Raw genomic sequence first — 25,057 nt, 5'->3', positions numbered from 1 at the left:
AAAACAAACCAAAACCAAGGATAAGCATATAACTCAAGTTCAGCAAAAAAGAAACCCACTTGTCTCTTTGGCAGCTGTAACAAGTTTAGAAGAAATAATGCATTATTTCAAAACATTACTTTCCAGTGCAATTACTCACACAAAAATTTCTCAATTGCTTTCATAGCATGCAAAAGAAAAAAAATGCCGTCAACATAAATAGCACCAGAAAGGTGACATTTTGAAGATGAACACCAACATGTCAGTGTAGTTTTCCAAACTGTTAGGAGAATGTTACAGATCAACTCTGGAATGTGCACAGTCTGTTTAACCCACTTATATACTCCAACATGGATCTAAAATTCACACAGACTCCAACGCCCAATTCTGCCACAATGAACTGCATCCAAGATTACAACTGGCCTTTTTGATCTGTTGCCAGTAGCACAGGTTCCTACCCTGCACTTCTTTACTAGTATTTTTCAAACAGATTGCAGCCATACCAATAAAGATGCGCTTTCTGTGGCCACAATCCTGCTCTGCAAAAAGCACCCATGACATGGAACACCTTCAAAAACAAGTCAGATGCAGCTTGAGTTAAGTTAAGGAGATGCTGTGAGGGATCCTTGATGGGATTACAGTAACTTGTGTGCTCTACAGTCCTCAGTTCCCTCTAGAGGGAGTCTACTAGCTGGTCTAAGGAGCGGAGAAGCTATTCAGGACACTGCACAATCCTTTGACCTCATTCTGCCTTTGTTTCTTTGACTTTCCCTCTGGCAGAGCTGCATGATATTGGGGAAAGGGTATCATTATCAGGTTTGTATTTCTGCATAAGTTACATACCAGTAAGCTCTTTGCATTAACCTCACCCTTATTTGGCCTGAAACAAGCAGCTTTACCATCACCAAGACAAGTAGATCCAACAATATATGTGGATTAAAACAATGACCTATTCACTAAGAACCACACTCAGATACCACTTTGAGAAAATTAAGGCTCAGCTTCTGAAGGATTCATTCCAGAGCTGCATATGTCACAACAGATGGAAAAGATGATCTTTTGAAAGCTGAGCTGAATTAAGTACACCCCTGTGCTTACCTGTACTGAAAAGATCTGTTAGCTCCACCACTTAAAATTTGCAAAATTAGAACTTTATCTAGTCTTATCAAACACAAACTTCATGTGGTCAGAAGACTCTGCTATCTTCTCTGCTCATGCTGGAATGGAGGGATTTAGGTTATAAGGTCCCAATAAAATTAGTAATTTTCTTTTTTTTTTCCTAAGCAGGGGTGCATTTGTTTCCTTGATGCAGAACGAAGAGATGAATGACCATACCTGACTGCTTGATGCATTCTTTTGTTTACATATTTGACATCACAGTTAAAATAGTTGTATGTATCTTTTTTTATTAAGACACACAGACACCTAGTACTGAAAAAAAAATGCTTGCAATAGAAAGAAAACATTAAAGGATTCCTCAACAATTGGACTCCTTTTCTTTTCTTGATAGCATGTAAGAACACTTTAAGGGCCAGAGGAAAGAAAAAAAAATCTCAAATCAGAGCAGGGAATGCAACAGCAGTTTAAGAATCACTACTAAATTCAACAATTCCTATCCTTACTCTATGTACAAAGTAATCCATTACTTCTCTCTAGCAGTACCAGACTACTTAACTTCCCATGCTGGCCAATAAAAACTACAATCAAGGCTCCTCCTCATTTTCCATGTGCATCTTTTATTTAGGGAACAGTGGCCTTGAGGTATCTGTTCTTCTCCTTATGCCATTTGCCATGGAGGATGTAACTTGTGGAAGGAAATAAAAAGGTGCTTTACTTTCCCCTACAGATGCATAAGGCAAGCAATGACCTAGCCCTACATATGCTATATATTACAAAGCCGTTATGCTTGCTCTAAGTGTCTCTTTTTTTCTTTTTTTTTTTAACACCATATGGTAGTATTTATCTTTGTGGGTACAAATAAAAATAAAGACTTCTTGAAACCACATTTGATTTATTCCTGACCACTGTAAAATCAGTAATAGAATACACTGTCAAACCACTGGTATGGAATGTGAATAATGTCTATCCTGCACTCTGACTTCCCTCTCTCTCTCTCTCTCTCTCAAATGCACAAACATGCATTTATATTAAAGAATGTGAGGCAAGAAGAAACCACCACGCTGAAGTTATGATTCACTGTACACAGCCACTGCAAACCCCAGCTACCCAAGCAAGGTTCACAAATTTAGCTGTTGTAACAGAAGGTCTCAAGGCATTGACAATGATCGACCAGAGGACAATGAAAGCTAGAAACATCCTAGGGGAAAAAAGAACTGTTCCAAAAAGCAAAGGCGGGAATTAGCATTCTGACAAAAGGTGCTGCAATGGCTGCCCAATTAACAGTACTACCTAGGTTCCAAAAGAATGAGGGAGTGGTGGATCCAAAGTAGCAAAAAACATACTTAAAGCAAGGTGCTGACTCTTCCAGCATTTACCAGCCAAAGTGTTTTCAAAATTAGACCCTAAACTATTAAGGTTCTTATCGAGGTAGCAAATTACTCATGAATCCACAATATTTTAAAGCTCTGTAGCTGAATATTCATATTATCCTAAAGTGCTTAGATCACTTCAAATGGGCACATGGGAAATTTGTGATGCTCAATTTGTGGTTAGTTACTAATGCAGCAACGTTTTGCATTAATGAAACTCCTGATGTGCATTAATTACTGTACTGGCATGTAACACATTTTTGTGCCTATTAGTTTGCTAATACGTAGAATAAAAATAATCATGTATGACTTGTGTGAGTAGGGAAATGTAAGCCGCAGCTCATTTGAATTTAGAAAAAACAGACTATATTAAGAAACCATGCAGTTTCTCACCAGTCTCTCTCGTGCATGAGAAGATGCCATTAACAAAACGCATCAGCACATCTGAGTTCCTAGAAATGAACTTACCTCTGAGTCCCTAGAAATCGCTGTGATCTCAGTTGTTCAGCCACATACAAAGACGCTGCTGTCGCCAGTAGTTCTCTTCTTTCAAGATCTGTCAGTTCGTGTCCTAGTTTTCAAAAAGAAGTTAAAAAAAAAATAGATACCAGAGACCAACAGGCACAAAAAGTAATAACTACCAGGAAGATACTGTTCAGTCCTTATATGTGAAACCTACATTTTTTTCCCCTAAATTAAGATGAGATTCAGCATAGCAGATGCTCTGAGTTTCAGAGTTTAGATTGCATGTTTTCATACAGATCAGAACAGCACTACTGCTAGCACTGGTATCTCTGTTAAAAACAATTTGACAAATGAAAGGAAAAAAACTGAACAATGCTGAAGCATCTTGATTTCGCTACTGAGATGCCACTGGTTGACATATTGCGCCTCATGCTTGTAAGGAACCCATCTGTATATTAGAACTTACTCAAAATATATAGCACTCTTTCTCAGTACTTTACCTCACAAAGGCTACAGATCTTTCAGGCAAAAGGGATAACACAATACAAACCTCAGTAATAAATGTGGATAAAACTACTAGTCAGCCCTGGGTCATTTAATGCCAATTGTGTCATCATTAGTTTATGACCAATGGAGTCAAAGTCACATTTGGCACTTCATAAGCAGAAAATGGCTCAAAGTAGCCTGCCACCTGAAGACAAGCAAGCTAATAAAGGTTTGGACAGTAAGGCAGAAGCCAGGGTGACTGGAAGCAGGTTTTCTCCCAACCTGGTCTTGTTCCAGAAAGTGAATTTGTTTAGAAATTCAATTGCCGATTCAGCAGGCTAAAAGACAGAGCAGCATCAGAACTTTGAGGACAGAAACCACACAACACAGACTTGGTATAAGACACTGACAAATAGGAGGCCAAGACTGGTGTCATCAGCAAAGCAGAACAATAAAAACTGATGCAAGAAGGAGCAAAAGAACAAGTAAAGTCATCGGTCCATAAGGCAGAGGCAGGAAGTCAAAGTTCATGTAGAAAAGGACAAGAAGTGCAAATATAAATTGTTATGGAGAAAGAGGCAAATTTTATCCACAGCAGAGAGATTTTGCACAGATGAAAGCAAGGGTGTTTCAAATGTGAAAGGAGGAGAAAAGGCAATAATGTTTAAAAAAAAAAAAAGGTAAAGCTAATATTGAAAGATAGAGCTGCATGCAGTTACAACAGAGCTCTCAAAATGCTTTATGTAGCTGCTGTTTGCCTAAGCAGATCTTCATGTGTATGTATCACAGCAAACACTATCATCCATGGCAAGTACAGATTCCCACGAACAGACAGAGGAAGAGGTGAGGAAGGTTGTATCTCCCCAAGCAACTCAACCCTGTGAAGCACGTTTGCTTCCAGTCCTGCATTAGAGAAACAGTTACATTTTTCCATCCTACGCCTCCACTCTCCCATCGCCTCAGCACTACTGCATGCAATGTTAACTCACATTCCCCAGTACTGGTCACTAGTGAGCCACAGCTTCAATCAGTATCATAAAATAAGACTAACACAATCCTCAGGAAAATCCAGAATGGAGACATCTGAAAAGGACCGGAGCAGACTTTACAGTAAGAAGTGCACAATTTCAAACCAGGACATCTTCTGCACAGGACCTATCTTTCCACTGAGCATATTACACACGAATAGGTTACGAGGCTACTCAGAGTCCACCTCAGCAATGCAATCATGCCATGGTGATGGAAACACACGCATTACAGTTCCAGCTAACAGTACAAAGGAGTTGTCACAGGCCAAAAAATGTAAATTAAAAAACAACAAAAGCCAGCAAATCTGCATCAATTTATTTTTAATTTAGTTCACATTAACATATTCTGGCTAAAGATAACTGCAACTTCCTTCACTCAGTGTTTATTATTTTTTATTTGCCTTGAAATAGAAACTGTCTTTAACAAATGTATGCAGAAATACAAATGTTGAAAGGTTGAGAAACTGGCTTGAGAAACAAACTTGATCTTTGCTTTGCCAGTTATTAGAAAAACTGATTGCAAAGTGAAAGTCAAAACACACTGAACTTTTGTACTATTTGTGTATATATGCAAACATACACATGTACATAGAAGCCTTATACCATAGAATCAAAGAGTGGTTCGGGTTGAAAGGAACCTTAAAGATCATCCAGTTCCAACCCCCGTGCCATGGGCAAGGACACCTCTCACTACATCAGGCTGCACAAAGCCCCATCCAACCTGGCCTCAAACACCTTCAGGGATGGGGCAGCCACAGCTCCCCATGGCAACCTCTGCCAGTGTAGTATAATTATACAATGCAATAACATCAAGTTTCTGTCTTTGAAATGTGCTATTTTCCAGCTGTCTACACACAGTGAAGACGCTCCAAGATTATGCTTCCGAAATGTTCTATTTAAAATTGGTAATTTGCCTACACTTTTCACCTAAAGATACATCAGGAAACCTATCCTAAAATCTTCGCTTTTCAGCCACCCATTACACGTGACCAAAACTGCATGCTCCCACTTGCTCCAACACACACTGGTACTATCAACTCATAAAAAGGAACAAGGTAAAACTAGAAAGATCCCAATTTGAAGATTTACTGCATGACCTTCATCTTGGATGAAATCAATAACTGCTTTTGCACTTGCTGTGCTGCAGAAAGTATATTCTCCCTGTATCTTCAATAAAAATCCAACTCCAAACAGTGAACAAAGGTCAGTAATTTGAAACAGGTTAACAACCAAGGGTTACATTCACCTCTTCATTATCACAAACATGAAAAAAATGTTTATCAACTTTCTCTGTTTTTCACTATTTGTATTAGTTGAGGCAGAGCAGCAAGAAGAAAAAAGTCTCCTACCTGAAAGGAGGCTGTAGAGAGGAGAGAGCTGGCCTCTTCTCCCAAGTGATAGGGTACAGGACAAGAGGAAATGAGGACAAGAGGACAAGCTCCGCCAGGAGAGGTTCAGGCTGGACATTAGGAAAAAGTTTTTCACAGAAAGGGTCATTGGGCACTGGAACAGGCTGCCCAGGGAGGTGGTTGAGTCACCTTCCCTGGAGGTGTTTAAGGCACAGGTGGACGAGGTGCTGAGGGGCATGGTTTAGTGTTTGATAGGAATGGTTGGACTCGATGATCCAGTGGGTCTTCTCCAACCTGGTGATTCTATGATGAAAACCAGTCATGACTCTAGTTTCCAATATGGGTGATTTACATTTATTTTCCTAAGTCTCAGAGATAATATAAACTGTTAACAAGAACACAACGAAATTATATTTTGGTCTTCAGCTCTTTGGCATTAAAGATACAATCCTACTGCAGGATGTTACTAGCATAACTGTGGAGGCATATAGCTCAGAAGTTTCATTAAAAGCTGCTTCCTAAGGATGGCAAATTTATCTTTATTATATAAGACAGACTTGTGCCTTAGTTCTCTGAACTCCAGCCCTTTCTCCCCTGTCTTCTGCTTTTGCTCTGCTGCTACACTCAGCTGAATTTTAAGTCTTTTTAAAGTTTTGCTTTCAATTACATTACTATATTCAGAAATACACAAATGCACCAAATCACAATACCTTTGTTTCACTTCAAGTCTTATTTTACCTTACAAGCTACACCTCAGGATTTCAACTGGATGTCCTGAGGTATAAGTTAATATTCACCATCAATAAAGATACAACACAGCCTTTCATGTTCACCATTCAGAAGATTGACCTGAAAAGTAACAAAGATACTTCTGGGACATTCATCCAAGTGCTGCCTTGACAGGATGTGAAATAAGTAAGTAGCAAAGGTTCTGCAGCTTCCAACATGGGAAGTTCTGTCATTGCTCTTCCCTGCCCTGAATGGAGATTTCATCTCCACCATAAAACTTAAATCAACTTCCAAATCTCTCTTCACAACAGGGGATATACTTCTGCATTCTCACTACCATCACTGATCTGAATTATATAAGATTAACATAAAACAGGGTTAATGGCTATAAAATTGAGTCACAACTGAAGGAGCGGAAGCACTTTTGTTCATACTATTTAAAACTAGACCACACACATCTATTACTACTAAATGACAAAACCCTGGTCAGAAGGGAGAAAAGAAAAAAGTATTTCTCTCTCATTTCCCTAATGTTATGATTGCTTAAATCAATATTATCCCAGTATCCCCCAAGCTGAGTCAAAAAGGTTCATGCAATTACTTTACATAACCAACTTCAAATTAAATTACATAAAAGGTCATTTTTCCCATAAGAGTCTCATTTGCATTTTGTCCTAGAAATGTGTTTCCCACTATCAATTACAGGGGAAAAAAAAATTTCAAAACAAACAAGCCCTGGTTATGTGCCTAGGTCTGTTACTTAATACTTGAAAAGTATTTTTCTGATTGGGAAGAAAAAAAATTAAACTCAAAATGGGTTAGAGCACAATACATAATTCAGATCTATACCAACAGACGCAATGCTTATACTACACCTAGTTACTGATTTGGTTCCAGATTTTCCCCAATGGATTTTGAACTTGACCATTACAGATGGCACATACACCAAGGAGGCTGAGCCAGAAAACAAAGCTGCATGTTCTGAAGTTTAACAGAGTTCTGCTCCATCCAAATGGCCATGATAAGAGACGGACAATATTGTCCTTGTATGCAACCTCAAACCATTCAGAGTAGTGAAGAGGTCTCTTAGAGAGCTCATGTTCACTTATAAGATGGATGGTACAGAATACAGAAAGGAAATCACTATTTTGAATTAAGGGGATTAGTGACAGACAAAAAAGTACTTCTTGGCTTCACCTGTCAGAAAGCCAAGGAAGCTATTGGTTAAATCAATTTTTATAATCCAGTAGTTTCATAAAATGAAGACAAAGATTACATTCCAGCGTGGACAAAATTAATGGAATTAACAGCAACGACCCTCTGTCTTCTAACAGTAACTCTGCCATAGGAAGCTGCATTCCTCCCTGCAACTAATAACAAAAAGTCTTATCTACAGTGCAAATTTACCTAAAAAATGCTTTTGTTCATAACAGAATCATGGAAAGATTGAGGTTAAAGGGACCTTGGGAGGTGTTAAGTTCATTCAGTGTGCCTCTCCTCCTCACTGAGCCAGCTCAACATTAAATTCAGACCAGGTTGCTTAGAGGTTTGTACAGTCAAGTCTTGAAAAATCTCCAATTTACGTGTACGTCACTGAAAAGCCTGGCTCTATCTCCTTGAGAACTCCCTCAGAGGTATGAGAAAGCTGCCATTAGGTCCACCCTCAGCTTTCTTGTTTCCAGACTAAACAAGACTGGTTCTTCCAGCCTCTCTGTTCATAGGTTCTCTATTCCAACTCCACCATGGTGGCTCTTTGCTAGACTTACTGAAGTTTATTGATATCTTTCTTATATGCATGAGGAGGCGAAATCTGGACATGGTATTTCAGGAGTGGTTTAACAACTGTTGAGTAAAGTGGAATAATCATCTCTTCAACCCACACAGTTACAACAAACCTAATTTATCTAAAAGCCTTCACCTCCTATAAGCTCTCTGGAGCCAATACACAACTGCAGGAAAGAGGTGTTTCCTCTTCCTTCTCTTCCTTATTAGAAATCAGTAAACACAAAGGGTTGTCCATCAGAACTTCTACTCTTCCTCTCCACCCAAATGAGGTAAATGTGCTAGAAAAGGGGCAAGTACAGGATTCTTTTCCCTTTTTCCCTTGTCTTTTGGTGTGGCTTTTGCGATAATCTCTTGGAAAATGCCTCATTTCTCATTTGCACAGGATGTCTCTCCCAAAGTGACTGACCAAGCATTTGAGATGTCATTTAATAACCAGGAAATGCAAACCATTGAAAAAAAAAAAAAACCACCAAAACAAAACCCTCAGCATTTACACAGATATCCAGGAAAAGATAGATTAACTGTGAAACAGGTTGAACCACAAAGAACAATCAAATGGATAGGGCCCTAACCTAAGAATCCTTGAGTTTAATTTGCTCCTTGTCAAGGACACCTCTTAGATCTTTGTGTCAAAAGAAATACTTTCTGTGCCCATAAGATAGGGATAATAGGTAGTATATTCCTTTCTCATCAGGCAGGTTAGGAATTACAGAAGCATTCCAAGCTGCTTGGAAGCTGTATAAGGACAGCTCGTCAGACGATACTCTATTGAATAGTATGGGCTACTCCTGCACGCTTGGCAAACATTTTTATCCCAAGCAAAGTCCTTGGAGACCACTCTAAGACAGATGTATTTGTGTCATCTGACCTAATCAGTGTTGCTCTACCCACCATCAGATCTGTGCTCCTCTCAAAACATGCATGGGTGCTCAGAGCAATAACACACTCCAACTGACCCGCTGTCAGCCTGCATCCTCACCACTCATCCCTCCGATACACAACAAAAGGGTACGACAGCAGCTAATCATACCCTGAGCAAGGCTAGTTTCAGCACAGCGATATTTTACAATAACTTGCAATAAACAAACTGGTTTTGTTAATGAATGCTTATTTAAAGAAGGTGAGAGAGAAAAAACTAATCATGAAAATTACTAAACATTCCCGTTCTAGATGTAATTTGAAGTGGGTGTCACAGGTTAATGGAAAAGTTGCCAAGATATTTCTAATACTTAATTTTTTCTTAACTTATAGTAAAAGCCTGCTAATAAAGGACTTATAATTAAAACCTTGGAAACAAGACTGGAAAACAAAGCATCTCTTATTTCACTCTTAAGCAAGACTAAAGTTAATATTTATATTTGAAGAAAAATGCACATAAGAAATGGGCCAGTAGTTCATGCAGCCACCAGAAAACACAGCTGACATTCACTACTTACCATCAACGTAAACCAACAGTGGCGATTGTGTAGTTTATAAAACAAACACTTCGATTGTGCATGAGGCTTAATATTGCATCCATCTACACTGAGAGTTTTTAATTTCTTAGGTTTTCCAAACTTCACAGAATCACAGAATCACAGAATCACAGAATAACCAGGTTGGAAGAGACCCACCGGATCACCGAGTCCAACCGTTCCTACCAAACACTAAACCATATCCCTCAGCACCTCGTCCACCCGTGCCTTAAACACCTCCAGGGAAGGTGACTCAACCACCTCCCTGGGCAGCCTGTTCCAGTGCCCAATGACCCTTTCTGTAAAGAATTTTTTCCTAACGTCTAGCCTAAACCTCCCCTGTCGGAGCTTGAGGCCATTCCCTCTTGTCCTGTCCCCTGTCACTTGGGAGAAGAGGCCAGCACCCTCCTCTCTACAACGTCCTTTCAGGTAGTTGTAGAGAGCAATGAGGTCACCCCTCAGCCTCCTCTTCTCCAGGCTAAACAACCCCAGCAACTTAAAACACTTCTCGTATTGATTTCTTAACAACAGCACGTATTTCTAGGTATTTCCAAATCCACTTTGGCTACACATTGCTCCAATTTTTCAGATTATCCCAGATCTTTTTTTACAGCTACACATCTTTTATAACCAATATTAAGATATAAGAAGTTACTTAATTTTCAAATCTTACCCTGTGTATTGATGCAAAAAAGGTTAGCTGAAATGAATTGGGGACTTACATAAGCTAATTTGCCTTTGTTTCTCCTGCTGAGCTTCTACCCATCATCTGCCCACCACTCTTGCTTGCCTTCAACAGTTGCCATTAGAGTCTTTGCATTTGCAGGCATATTCTTCAATAGATACTTAAAAAATTAGCCTGTAATTCAACACATCGATTTTTTTTAAGCCAGAAAGGCCTGACCCCGAGCAATAAAAGGGGTCTCCATTACTTCAGTGAGCTTTGAATCAGTATTCTTGAATAAGTAGTCTTGACTTGAAATTCAAATGCTTTGTAATAATGATATCCACATTTTTTAATCATTAAGAAGGCTAATGCATTTTTCTATATGACACAGAAGGAGAATGAAACTTCTCATACTGTAAGAACAAATTCTAGTTATTTTGCATGTCTCGTTTATTAGTTTCTATTGTGAGATGTCATAATATCTCTTCTTGTGTCTTCTGGTGTCTAGAGCAAAAGCTTTACGACTGTCAATACAATATTACTGTTTACCTCAGACTGTGAGGTAAATCAGCCATTTGCATCAGTATGTCACACAAAGATATGCACATACAGATCAAGTCAAATGACCCCAAAATAAATTTCTTACCACCCTGCAATTTGTGGGCCAACAAGTAATTAACTGATTATATAGTGGTTAACATTGTAGTATAAAACTTTGAAACAAGAATAAAAGAACAAGGTGACAGCACCTTTCCACTGTCAAAGAGGGGTCATCTCCTGGGTCAGCAAAACCTGTCCCAGCTTCTTACAAGTGATCAAGGGCCCTCACAGACACATTATCACAAATAAGGGTAGAATGGTTTATGTTTTTGTTGTTCCCAGTTGTGTGTCAAATGAGGCTGCTTTTTCACAAGATGGTATAAACCTATCCAACATCTTGCATCCTCATCTTTCTTCTCCATTCCCTTCTTCCCATTCCTAGTCCGCCACTCACCCTGCACATCTGCTGAAGTTCCCCAGATTCCTCATGAGTTAAGTCGACCCAACTCTCAAAAAAAACATCTGAACAAAAGTAGCAACAAGAAAATAACGTAGTTTTCTGGTTGTTTAGGGAACTGCCTCCACTCAGAACAAAGACAGGACATGGAATTTCATATGAAAGTGTCAGGGAAGAAAGACAGGCCAGCACTGAGCCTTCAGAGCAGACCCTCAGGTCTGTGCTGGATGAAAGCCAGGTGAGTTACCTGAAGATTAGTTAACTACGCTTCAGCAAAGATGACAAAGGAACATTTGAGCTTCAACCATCAAAAGTCTCCTGCCACCCAAGGTGACTAACTCCTATTGCTTTCATTGCAGTCAGGAGCCAATAACAAGCTGGATACATTAGATTCCTTACGTAGGACTTTTATCACATAGCGTTGCCAATTACATCATGATATAAAGTAGTTCTGTGGATGAATATTCTTTGCACCAAACTCACACACTGAGTCATCAGGTAAGGAAAATCTGTTCTGCTCCTTAATGAGACTAGAATTTGGCAAGGTGCCACAGTCATGTCCAGCAACTGCCAATCTGGCTGCGTGGTCTCCAAAGGGGGATGAGGATTCTGCCACATTGGATTAATGATGAATGGGGGGGAAAAGGCATCTCCATGGAATTCATAAAGGATCCACGAATGATGAGCTGTAAACACTGTTGTCTTATTAATAAGGAAGAGGATCTGCCTGATGAATGCCAGCTGAGGTGCGAGGCCTGCATGGAAGAACGGAGTCTCTGACCACACAGGTCAAGAAAGCATTGACAGTAGATTGTCTGAGAGAGAAGGCAAGGTTTTAAAACTTGATCCTTGTGAAAGAAAACCAATCTCTTTGTTTACTTATATTTCTCTACCAACTGTTGTTACACATTTTTTAACTGAGTTGTTTAGAAAGTCGTAAAGAAGCATTTGCATTTGTTTTTATGTTAACCTCATGTATAAATCAATAATTTCAAGGTGACGCCCGTTACTACATGTAACGAGTATAAAGGCTAAGCTACCGAAATACTCTCTTAAAATGCCAGATCCTCCAACAATGCTACAATGAATACAAGGAGTGCCAAAAGGTGATTCAAGATGCTGCACAAACTCAATGGAGAAGCAATAGTGTTGAGCAAAGAGAAATCTTATCTTCAATGAACAGTAGGAGCACTGCCTGTAAAGAAGCATGGTAGCATGGCAGAGTTGAACTGATGTTTATTTGACGTATTTCGTGTCACCTACAAATTGTTTTTCTTGAATTTGGATGTACTTCATTTACTATTTTGCCGCTAGAAGTATGTATCTTGCCTTCTTGAAAGTAAAGAAAGCAACTGTTTCAGTTATATTATGCATTATTTAAAAACTCTAAATGTATCTATGCATGCACACAATTAAAGGGAAAGAATGGAAAGTCTTATTGGGGAACATGTCAGTCCATAAATATAAAAGAATAATAATCAGAAATAAGATCTCTCAAGAAAAAGAAAACACTCCCAAAAGGAACCAACCTTTAAAACCATCAGGATAGACTTCAGGAAGGAATTTAGTGCTGATGTCTCCTTGTACAAAGCGTGGATGGACGATCACTTCTCGCAGTAAAGAAATATTGTGAGTCACACCTGAGAACAAAGCATTGACACAAAAATCACTTAAACACATTAATCACTAATCACAGCAGGAAATATTTTTTTAAAATATGAGATTTTATCTCTATAGAATAAATACTTCTTGAAAACTTAGAGATCATTGTACTCCTGCAGTTAATGTAGATTTACCAGTTTTCTTCAACTCCTGCCTCAAGGTACCCTCCTTAAACACTCAGGTTAAATAAGAAGTAAACCTTCCAAATTTTCACTTCACCAAGCCTAATTCAGACACCTAGTTAAATCAATGTCAGCAAGCACAACCAAAACACTTCCAATTCGGTCCTAGCATACGTAGCCAAGACCAGAGCCATCACCTTGAAAGGACCAATTAATCATGACTGTAAGTACCAGCTCAATCCCAGTGAACCCAGTCCCACCTTGTTATCCTGCCACCTTTTTTTACACACTCTCCTGCAGAAGATATGTACCGTGTTACACCCCATTCAAAGTAATGAAAGAGAGTAAAAAGTTTAATCACATACATGATTTTATAACACTTTTTCATTTATAAGTCATAAGAGACTCCTGTGGAGCTTAGAAAACAAAGAACCCTATTGCTCATTTTATATAAACCTTTATCCAACCTTGCCTGGGCAATTCTTTTCTTGAATGCCTTATTCCTCCTTTTGCACTATTTCATGACCTTACTAGGCATATAGCATCCCCCTAATATTTCTTTTATAAAAAAATCACCTATCATAGAGCCACTGGTCCTTCAATATTTTTAAATATTAAGATTTTTTCTTTCTTTTTTCTGAATTTCTTCATCACCTTTCATTCCACTTCCCAGCCTGTCTCCTGTCTTTCTTTTTTTCTTATTTGTCATTCCTTTCTTTCCTCCTGCTTTTTGTGCCAAAGAGACAACTTCTGACAAATGCAATCTAACGCTACCCAGCCCAAAGGATGCTGCCAGCATTAGTTCAGTACTTGCACATAAGGCTGTAAGCCTTCTGTCCCTTTCTCACAGATAAAAGATAGACTACTTTTTTTATCAGAGAGGAAAAGAATAAACCATATTCCATTTCCAGCATAGGCTGGAAAAAAAACATAATCAGAAGTAGATTTCAGCACAAGATATGTACTCAGCATAGCTAACACTGGAAAAAGATTGTCCGGGGAAGATTCTGGAGTCAGTGAAAATGTTTAACAACAGGTTAAAGACCTGTCAGGATGCAAATACAGTTGGTATGCCTTAGTTTAAGCAATAAGATTAGACGACTTTCTGGAATTCTTTCAGCTTTATTCTTCTTTGAATTTAACAGGGCTGTGTAAGTAAGTTGGTAGATTAATGCTAAACTGTACTTTGCCGGCAGTACTTGCAGTTTAGCACCGAATACGATGACATTAAGTCATTTCACCAAAATAATAAATAAGTCTTTACAGGAGGTGGGAGAGGAAAAGAGGCGCAAAAATATCCCTAGGAAAAAAATGCCCACATAATTTAAATTCTCTTTTGCTTCCTGCACCCCAAACAATTTTCAAAGAGAAGATTTTTTTTGTTTTGAGAGTAGCACACAGCTCAGCTCTGGAAAGTTTAAGATAATGCAGGTTAAGAAAAAAGTACCATCTTTATCTTGACTCTCTTCTCAATTTTGGAAAGAGATCGTAATAGAAAATTTGAAAAGCCACCACAGTACAATCCCAATATGACTACAAAAATAAAAGTGCCTCATAAACATTAATATTTCTTAAGATAAGCTGAAACAGACATGCAATTCAGGAGCATAAACTATAAGCACTAGCTGCAGTCATTGCATCCATTCCACATATGGATAAACGAGGAAGGTGCTACAGGAAAGAGGTTATCCAGCCTCAGGTCTGTGGTGTGCACATTCTCACCCTTCAGGAAATACAAAGTAATTCAAATTCTTTCCTCTCAGTGTCAGAGGGAAAAGCAGCTCCAAACCACATTGCATTTTCCAGGTTACATGAACTTCGGTTTTAGTTGCACATCATGAAGTCTAGAATGTACAGCACATCACAAACCAGTTTATCTTGAAAATATTTCACTGTGCATCAATCTCTTGTAAAGTCTAAGATCTTGAACTTCAACTTGAAATACATATACTTACAAGTCATTATATACATAGTGAAGACCTGACTCTGAAAGTTATTTGCATGTTTTTTCTCATAACTCTAGTTTAAAATAACGTGAAAAAGAATTCATGGTAAACTCAGGTCTCTCAACTGTAAATTCAGCTATCTGAATTCTGTCCCCCATCGAGATCTCACCAACACAAGAACACTAGCAGTACAGTAACTGCAAACTGCTGCAGCTACAGAAGGAGATCCTTTTGTGGTTTTCCAATTTAGAAGCATGAATAACTTTCTTGTTATTTTATATGGAGACCAGTTCAAATGGTTTCAAAGCTTTTTGCCCCTACAGTTTGCCGCTGGTGTGAATTTTCAGGCTCTCTGTGTGGCCGTCACTGATACCACTTTGAACACACGGAGTCAGACTCAGTCTCACTGAATCATGAAGTCATAGCTTTAAAGATAAGTTCAGGAGTCATTAAGTAGCACATTACACAACCAGTTCAACGATGACAAGACAAAACTTTGACCATTTGATTAAAAGAGAATCAGCCTCCTTGCTGCCTGTGACTTCGATAGCATTCACAGAACCTGATTTCATAAACACTGGAAGAAATTCACATTGCACCGCCACTAAACAAAATATTTTTTAAAAATCTCATGCTAAATGACTATAACTTTGAAACAAATGTCAGTCTTTGCTACAATATTCCCCCAAAATTTCTCACTTGAATAGTAAGATGAAAATCTGTGAAATTTCAGCTTTTAAGTACAGTTTCATGACTATGATTAGAAGACAAAGAGGAGCTATTCAAAGCTCCCCAACTTTGAATCCAGGAGTTAAGCGCCTTACAATGTGTAACCAGATCATCTCATGTTTTTCTTTCCTAAACTGCTATAAGATCCCTGGTGAGATGATGGCTGATGACAGATGACAGAGCTTGGTGTCTCAACTGACTGCCCCAAAAGACCTGAAATAAAAAAAATACTGAAAATACCTTAATTATTTTGAACTCACGTGCATCAGAAATATCAAAGGCTTCTGCAATGTTTTAAGCCCCAAAAATTCCTTGAACAAGTACAATAGAGCAGACAAGCCTAGGTATTAGGGAAGCAGTATAACGTATGTATTTTACATATGCCAATTAAAACTTAATACGCAGCAGTTTCCCTTTAAGGGATGAAGAAAGGCTGCCTTTATCAGTCCCCACGATCATTATGTGAGCAGTGCTTGCATGGTTGATCTACTTCTCAAAACGGAGTTGATAACTTCAGCGATGTTCCCAATCATATGGCTTTCAAAAAAACACAGTACCAGCATAATCCTTCAGAAGTCTAGAAGTTTTAGATTCGCAATTTAGCGTGACCTCTGTCAAAGTTCATAAGGTCTCCATCTGTGTGTGAGTAACTGCTAGGCTACAGAAATACGGACCCCTAGAGCAGCTTGCTCCTGACTACCTGCTGCTTCCAAAACACTGGCCAGACATTAGCTCCACGCTCTCACAGGATCAAACAGAGGCTAACAGGCAGGGCTTATTTCATGCAAAGTTAGACACTAAACTGAAGTATATTGTATTTATGTTGCGGTGGTTTTCAGAGAATTTTTCTTTTCTTGACCAGGTCTCCAGTCTGCCAGGAACAAAATCACATTTGTTAACCTGACAAGCCATGACATTTCCAACAAACAAACAAAATCCTAAAACTATACCAATTTATTTCCCCTCCAGAAAATAAAATTTTACTTCAGTATCATTTTTTTACACTGTTACGACTGAGGCAGATCTGCAGTTACAGTAATATTCTTCTCTCTAAGTCAAAATATAATAAAAAATAATAATCAATGTTCCTTGCACCTCCAGTTTTTTATTTCACTTGGCTGTATTCTTCATACAATATTACATCAGCAGAAGCTCAATTTCACTTCTTGGATTTCAATTTTGACACAGTATTTCCCAGAATACATTTGTAAAAGAGAACAGACTAGCATTTAACTTAAGGAGATGTAATGAAATAAATATATATATATTTGTATGTTTTATATGTAACAAACGCTTATCCCCGAGGTTTAATTAATTTTCCAGTTAAATTGCTATTGTCTAATGACTACAGGAGCAAACTAAAAAAATCACATTGTTCCCCAGACCTATTCTTTTAACTATTTGAAGAAGCCTTCACTTAAAAAAATACAACATAATTATAATCAGAAGAAATTACCTCCCATACTGTCTGTCTCTTTAACATTCCTCCTTTCCTTCCCCATTCTCTGGATTATATCTGCATTAAAACCTTGCTAAATATACCAGATTTTTCATTAACGTAAGAACTGCAGGCTAACTCCTAACCCGCCTTTCTAAGAACAGCTCAAAGACGAAAAAGACAGTAAAATTAATTTTATAGAAAACAAATTTTTTATCACAGGTTTATGGGCAGGATAGCATACCACATTTTTACTCAAAAAAAATCAGAACTTGAAATGCCAAGGCACAAAACCACGGGCAATGTTTTCACTATAAATATTTACTGACACTAAACATATTCAGTGTTGATTAGCCTTTTTACAGCATTAAGCTTCTGTCATCTTGACGTCTGCAAACACAAATCTGCATTTATCCGTGTAAACTTAACTGCAGTCCGACATGCCTCTCTGTAGATAAGCAGTTGAATGTACTTAACTCACTGATAATTTCAAATTGTGTTAAGTGGAATAGAAAGAACTTTATCTGCATACTTGCTGATTGCAAAAACATGTGGAATACAGTACTAGTGGTTTCTCTTTTTGAAAAAAAAGCAAAGCTAAATTATCACCAATCAATTTAAATGCTGAATAAGTGCTATGAAGTTTAGGAGGCATTCCAGTTGATTTCTCTAACCAAAAAATAATTAAAAAAAAAACATTAACCAAGCTCTGCACTGAGCATTATGAAACACTGATTATGTTACTCTCCACTTAAAACAAGAACATTATCATCGATTTGCACAGACTATGAAAATACCACTTCTAACATATGAACTTTTCAAAGTCCACAATTACTGCCCAGCTGGCCTCTGTGTTTGCAATTCCAAAAGTTGTCATATTGTTCCCTAAAACTCTCAACATACAACTCTTGGTCTTTCAAAGCTTGTGGTTTGCGTCAATTCACTTCAGAGAAGGCTACTGCATACAAAGTCCCATCCCAAAAGTGAGAAGACAGGCTTTTGTAGCTTTGCAGTTTTAATACACAGACATCCACATAAAGTTCACAGGATCAGTACATCAGTGCCCCTCAGAGCTGAGCGTCAATTAAAACATTAATTCTTTTAGATATTAAAGTCTGGAGCTCACAGACCAGAATATAGGGGGGAAAGAAGGGAGGAGAAAAGCAGATACTATATGTAACATCTTACTGTAAAAATTGTTAATTCAAACAAATTTTGTACTGCATGCACTTCTAAACATCTAAATAAGATTAAGTAGTCCATGCTGGGGTGTGTCCAAAAGAAAGCAATGAAGCTGGTGAAGAGTCTGGAGCACAAACCTCATGAGGAGCAACTGAGGGAACTGGGGTTGCTTAGCTTGGAGAAGAGGAGGCTGAGGGGACACCTTATAGCTCTCTACAACTACCTGAAAGGAGGTTGTAATGAAATGGGTGCTGGTCTCTTCTCCCAAGTAACTTGTTAAAGCAACAGGACAAGAGGAAATGTCCTCAACCTGTGCCAGGGTAGGTTTAGGTTAGATGTTAGGAAATACTACTACAATGAAGGGGTTTTCAAGCATTGGAACAGGCTGTTCAGCAAAGTAGCTGAGTCATCGTCCCTGGAGGTATTTAAAAGCCTAGTAGATGTCGTGCTTAGGGACACAGTTTTGTGGTGAACTTGGCAGCATAAGGCTAAGGGTTGGACTTGATCTTCGAGGTCTTTTCCAACCTAATCATAGAATCATTTATTCATGCTATTAGCAAACATATACAAATGTTTGAATGAGCAGAATAACTGGAAGAAGTTAAGCAGTTTTTTTCAAGAACTGATAGTAAATGGATGGCCATCTTGCCATCATCCTCTCCTCAGCCATCCCTTTACTCCAAAAAAGGGGAATGAAACACCAGGACAGCATTACATCTAAGGAACATAACTAGAAATAACAGTACTTGTCTTTCAATGCCTCCTCAACCTGGCACACTGCATTTCTTGCAGTTTTTCACTGCCAGAACTCTTTTTTTCTTAATGTAAAAAAAAATTCTCCTGACAGAAAAAAAGGACCTTATTTGCCTTCTCCTGTACCAGTAATACTGCCTTCCTTTTTAACCTGATCAGCATCTTTTTTCCTCCACAATGCAGTAGTCTATAGCCCTTCCTAAACTACAGGCCATAATGTTTCACTCCCTCCACTGCAATTGGCTTAAGAAAAAAAATGATAGGAGGAACAGGAGGACAATCTTCCTTCATGCCAATATCTGTTCCAAGATGATGTAACATCGCAATGTTACCTTCTAGTAGTTTTGAACTAAATTTGTTGCTTTCCCTTCTCCAATTTCAGTTTCCATGCTGACACACTTGGGAACCACTGGTCCCTGTTGCAAAGGGTCAGAGAACAGAGCCTCCTGCAGAACTCCCAGCTCCTGCTTCCTCTGCTACGCAAAGGGGAGAAAACTCACTGTTCAGTTGTACAACCTGTTGCAGCACTTTTTTCAAAGCACAATCAGGAAAACAAGGTCCCTTTCATGCTATTTTTTTTAAAAACCAGACACTATGTGCCTTCTGCACAAAAACTGTCTTATGCATAAAGATTGTTTTGTTTGCAGTGCTAAGGAGGAGCACACTTGCATACCTGCACGTGATCTGAATACAGGAGAGTATAAAACTTAAAAGCATCACTGGCACTGAGAAGCATCTTTTAAGTTAGTATATACAAGACAAATCATTCAATAATTCAGTTTATTGTGAAAACCTTTGTACCTGAAAATTGATTTCTTTGGAACACATGATAAAATACTAGAAGTGGGGGTTTTTTTCTTATTGGGTGCTTTTTCTTGGAAACCTACGGCCTTCTCCACAATACAAAGTACAACCGTTTTTCCTCCCAGTCAGTGTGTTTACAGCTGCAAAACCTCAAGACAACAGTTTCTGTTGATACTGTTGTGGCACATCTCCATTCATATCAGAGAGTTGACTTCTATATTCCTATTCTCCCTCAAACATTCACCATGCTTACTTACTACTCTTCCATTTTCTTTTCTATGATTGTTCTTTTAGCCCACGCTGGAAGATCCCCCCTGCCCTGGCTGGTGGCTCCCTTATTTCCCCATCATTTCTACTCCTTCTTGTTCTATGTGCTGCTTACTCTTCCCTCAGATGCTCCTTTTGCCACTCTTCTTTCTCCAAAATTGTCTGCTACATTCCCCTCTCCCCACAGTAAGCAGAATCTCAACAGATAACAGCTGACTTGACACAAAGACTGTTAATTTCATGTCACTGCATTCTGTTTGAATCAGCAGGGAAGATTAAAAGCAACTGGAGGTAGAAGGAAAGATTACAGGAATCTTGCACTCAAGGATATGAGCTATCTGCCCAATCAGACCTCTGGTAAATTGATAATCAGTTCTACTTGCAGCACAAGTATGTCATTTATTTCTATTTAAATAGATTAAAACAAATTTCACACATAAACATTCCAGAACTTCATATTGCATTTTATATACACCTTCAGATCAACAGATTATTCACCATCTTAAATTACATGACAAAGACATGATAAAATCTTAGAGAAACTAAGAGGGAAATCACACATCACGCTTACACATACAGCAGACACATTGAAAGGCATTTCTCCAAAGCCTTACTTATATTGTTCAAATTAAAAAGAAGATACAACATTTTAAGTTTCTGAAGAAAAGTGGCATAAAACAAGAGAAAGACAAACTACTAACAACAGTGCAAGCTCACAGAAAACAACTCATGCCTCATCCCAATAAGCAACACCACTTCTATGCTTGACCAATGTCTTGAGCTTACCAGTATTCACATAATCTCCAGTAACCACTGGATAAAATAAAAAGTGCATCTCCTTGAGGCAAATATGGGTTAGGCTTTAAACACTAATCTTGGTTGCTTAAAATATTTTGCATCTTCCTAACTGAGGACCTAACTGAGAGGGACAGCTGAACCACGTACTTGAACCAAGTCCAAGTACTATCTGGTCCTAGAAAACAAGTCAATAAAGATTGTAGTCTGAGACCTTGTTCTCCAAGTGGAGTGGAGCTAAAAGGGAATGGATGACTCTTGGATAGCCTCAAGCCGCAGCAGTGGAAATTGAATGTCTACTCATACAGCCAGTAGACAAGGTATGTGAGAGTAAGTCCTTGCACTTCACACTGTCAGCATGCCTCAAAACAGCCTGGATGAGTCACCTCCTAGAGGGTCACTGCTCCACTTCAGTCACTGGATTCGCTGCTGGGACTGCCATGAATGACATTACATGGTGGCATTTGTTCCAAGAGGACATTTGTCTTCTAGGAACTGGATAAAGACCACTGATTTCACACAGGTCAGCGAGCAACCATCAAAATACTAGTGACTAAAAGTCCTTACCAACTTTTGCCTGCTTTGAACTGGTGACACAGAAGTGATGGGAAAGACTCCATCTTCCATTAGCAGTCCCTAAGCAACGCATTAGATGGTCCTTGACCTGTTACCCAGTCACCCCATCCCATTCCCACCCTATGTGAGTGAATAAGCATTTTTGCTTAGAGAAATGTTGCAATTCTTGAGAATTTAAACCTAAATTTTCATAGTGTAGATTATCTGTACAATTCACACTGACTTCATCTGGTAATGATTAGCTAAAATGCTTTGTAACTCAGAAGAGACTTGTTACTTACAGGGTAAAACACAAAGCAAACAGAAAAGCTGCTTCCAAGAAAACTGGGGGCATGGTGCGTTTCAGAAATAGGAATATGGAGCACACTGTTCCGGAAGACTGTGGTGACCTCTAAACAATTATTGTACAGCCTCGTTATTCAAATATAAAACCAAGTAACTTCAAAGATAAGTAAAAATCTATTCAGTATCTTTTACTACTAATACCAACCCAATTGTGGAGAAGACTTCACGTGAGACACTTTACATGAGATGAAGGTGGTTTAATACTGTTTTACATAGCAGCTAGCATTTTCAAGAAAAAATACACAACATTTTTAGGCAAAAAAATCATGAAATTGCTTTTACTTTCCTGATGTTTAATTATTTTTGTCCATTTAAATATCAATATATTACTACTTCTGTATCACCTGTTAAGCTTACTTGTACTTATTAGAGACTACTCTGAATAAGGAGGAGTTCTGCACATGTCAAAGCAGTTCAGAACATTACAGACAGGACAACCTATCCTACCCAGACCATCCACACTAGGCAGGAGAAGAAATACTTGAACATCCATGAATGCTACATTTTAAGTAAGCCCCAAGAAGAAACTATCAGCTGTATAAACCTACACAAAAATCAAATGGAAATCAGTGTTCACCATAACTAAAACAGCATTATGGAAATTCATCTATTTTTGAAACCTGCAGTAAGTGAAAATTTGTCCTTTGTAAGTCTTTAAGAAATGCATTGCCCCCCATGGCTCATTTATTATCTCTTTCAATGTTTTTAATAGATGAGCTTTTTCACAGGTAGAAATACTACAGCAATATCCAGTATGAACACTTAAATGCATACATGTATACCAATAAATACTGAAAATATCAAGAATGCAAATTAATAATTTTCATATGTAAGACAGCATATCCACTGCAGGCATTTACATTCTGTGGAACTGTCCTTAGGTATATGTACATCTGTATAAAACACTTAAGAACAAACAATTAGGCTCCATGCCATAATACAGCACACAATAAAAGACCACGCTCTATATACAATACCAATATGCTCCTTAACTATAAGCCTCCTAGCATTATTCTCTATAAATTCAAACAGAGTTTGAATCCAGAGTCAGACTCCATTAAAAACTACCAAAACCCCACCTCACATCAGTTTAGCTATAGTGCGATCAATTTCTGACTCTTATAAATTTACTCAGCTGATATACAGCAGGGGTTTACAACAGCACATTGTACTGCAATAATCTAATGGCTCAAGTTGCACCAGTATAAATTAGAGTTAGCAGTTCATTTACAAAGGCTAATCCTACCACCTATCTAGCTCCGCTGTGGTAAAGAGATGCTCATTTTCCCCTAGACAGATAAATCTTTCTAGTCTGATACAGCATCTGCAGCATTCAGCAGACAGCATCAAAGCCAAACCAAGTTTTACAGAAATAGTCATAGGAATGTCTGCTCTACAAGGGCTCTTCCAGTTCCTCCTCCCAGCCATTCAGAGAAGGAATTAAGTGTTCCAAGTCTTTCTCCCATCTCAAACCAGGGAACAACCTGTCCAGCAACCAAAATAAGGAACAAAGTCAGCAAATCCTTCACCAGTTTTCTTCCTGCCTACCCTGGTTCTTCAAGTATACTGACTAGTAATGAAAAAAATTCTCCAAACACCCCACACAGTTACAGCATAGAACAAAGACTTTTTTGCCACATTACAGTTCTCCTCTCTAATCATTCCCAGAAAGAGAAAGGAAAGAAATCCCATCTTCCCCCCACCATGAGTTTCCCTTCCTATTTTGCATAAGACACAGAGGAAGATCTAAAGATTTCTACTACACACACTTAAAAGGAGTTATAGCAGTCATGGCTGATTCACCTCAGCTGCTTGGAATGGCTAGAAGAACAGCTACTTTTCCTAGCTCATCAGCAAGAGCTGAAACACATTCTGATCATCACTCTACATCTGTATTTGCTCAATCCTAAACAACTACCTTGAAAAAAATTATACATACATAATCAAATACCTCATTGTGATATTATTTGGCTATAATCAATAAAATAAACTGCTATAAAATAGGAACTACTTTAAATTTAGTAGTAGTAGTGGCCTTTTTTTCCCTCCACAACATAATAAATCAATTATGTGCCACCATTTCGTAAAAATTCTTATAAGTTTAAGGAAATTATTTAACTACTTCTCTCATAACATTCAAGCAAAACCAATGGAGGAAAAAAAAAAAGAAGTCTCTTTAGATTTGATGTATCTTCTCAGCTTAATTAACACAAGCTTTGCCTGCTTTAATTTGCACTTAAGAAGCGGGAACTTTACTCAATTTGCTAATTAATACATTTTCAAGCTGTTTTCTTGAAACAGATGACAGTCTATCACACTAGGAAACCCAAACTTCTATAGTTACCTCGAATTACGTAATTGTCCAAAGCCTCTTCCATTCTTTTCAGTGCTTCAGCTCTATTAGAGCCATAGGTAATCAGCTAAAAAAGAAAAAACTTTTTAAGGTACCTAGAAAGGAGATAATTGTTTGCCTCTCAGATTCTGAATAGCACTGAAAATGAAAATGGTTTGTAAAACTACTGCAGTCACAGATATATTTCTCACACATTACTGTATCTGTGCTTCAGAGGCTCTCTAAAACATCAAGAGAAAACTAAGATCTCTTAATCCATTCAAACAATGAATGCAAATCACTTTTCCTTTATAGAACTTGAAGCGTCTAAACAACCTCTCTCTTTTTCTTTAGGCACACAGAAAATTAGAACAGAAGTTCAGTATCTAGTTGACTCTCCTGACTTCTAATGCCCAACTGACTTCTTTTTTGACAATTGAATTTTGACTATAATGTCGTATTTTTATTTTACCAATATACTACTGGTGAATAAGAACTAATACTAAGAGATGCTATCAACCAATTCTTTCTCTGCTTCTTTTTGGGATTCAGAATTATTGACATTTTAGTTCTGGCTAAGTTACATTAAAAAAGATAGACTGGCAGCACCTAAGTCTGAAAGTAACGGCTTCTGTTTAAATCAGAATCCTTTTAATAATCAGAAACTGCAAGACTATT

General features: G+C 38.2%; 1 protein-coding gene across 1 annotated transcript in view; it reads right to left on the bottom strand.

Annotated features, from left to right (window-relative positions):
* PCCA (propionyl-CoA carboxylase subunit alpha) overlaps positions 1-25,057 on the bottom strand; it is a 289,215-nt gene that overhangs the window by 134,003 nt on the left and 130,155 nt on the right. Inside the window, exons 16-18 of the mRNA XM_069878949.1 lie at positions 24,392-24,467; positions 12,958-13,068; positions 2,937-3,039 (exon numbers count right to left, since the gene is read on the bottom strand). Coding sequence (XP_069735050.1) covers positions 2,937-3,039; positions 12,958-13,068; positions 24,392-24,467 — 290 coding nt within the window. The remainder of the gene's footprint in view (positions 1-2,936; positions 3,040-12,957; positions 13,069-24,391; positions 24,468-25,057) is intronic.

Source organism: Phaenicophaeus curvirostris, chromosome 1 (assembly GCF_032191515.1).
Source record: "Phaenicophaeus curvirostris isolate KB17595 chromosome 1, BPBGC_Pcur_1.0, whole genome shotgun sequence".
In the NCBI taxonomy this organism is placed as follows: Eukaryota; Metazoa; Chordata; class Aves; order Cuculiformes; family Cuculidae; genus Phaenicophaeus; species Phaenicophaeus curvirostris.
Note: the sequence above shows the minus strand (reverse complement) of the source record. Positions and strands in the feature narration are given on the sequence as shown.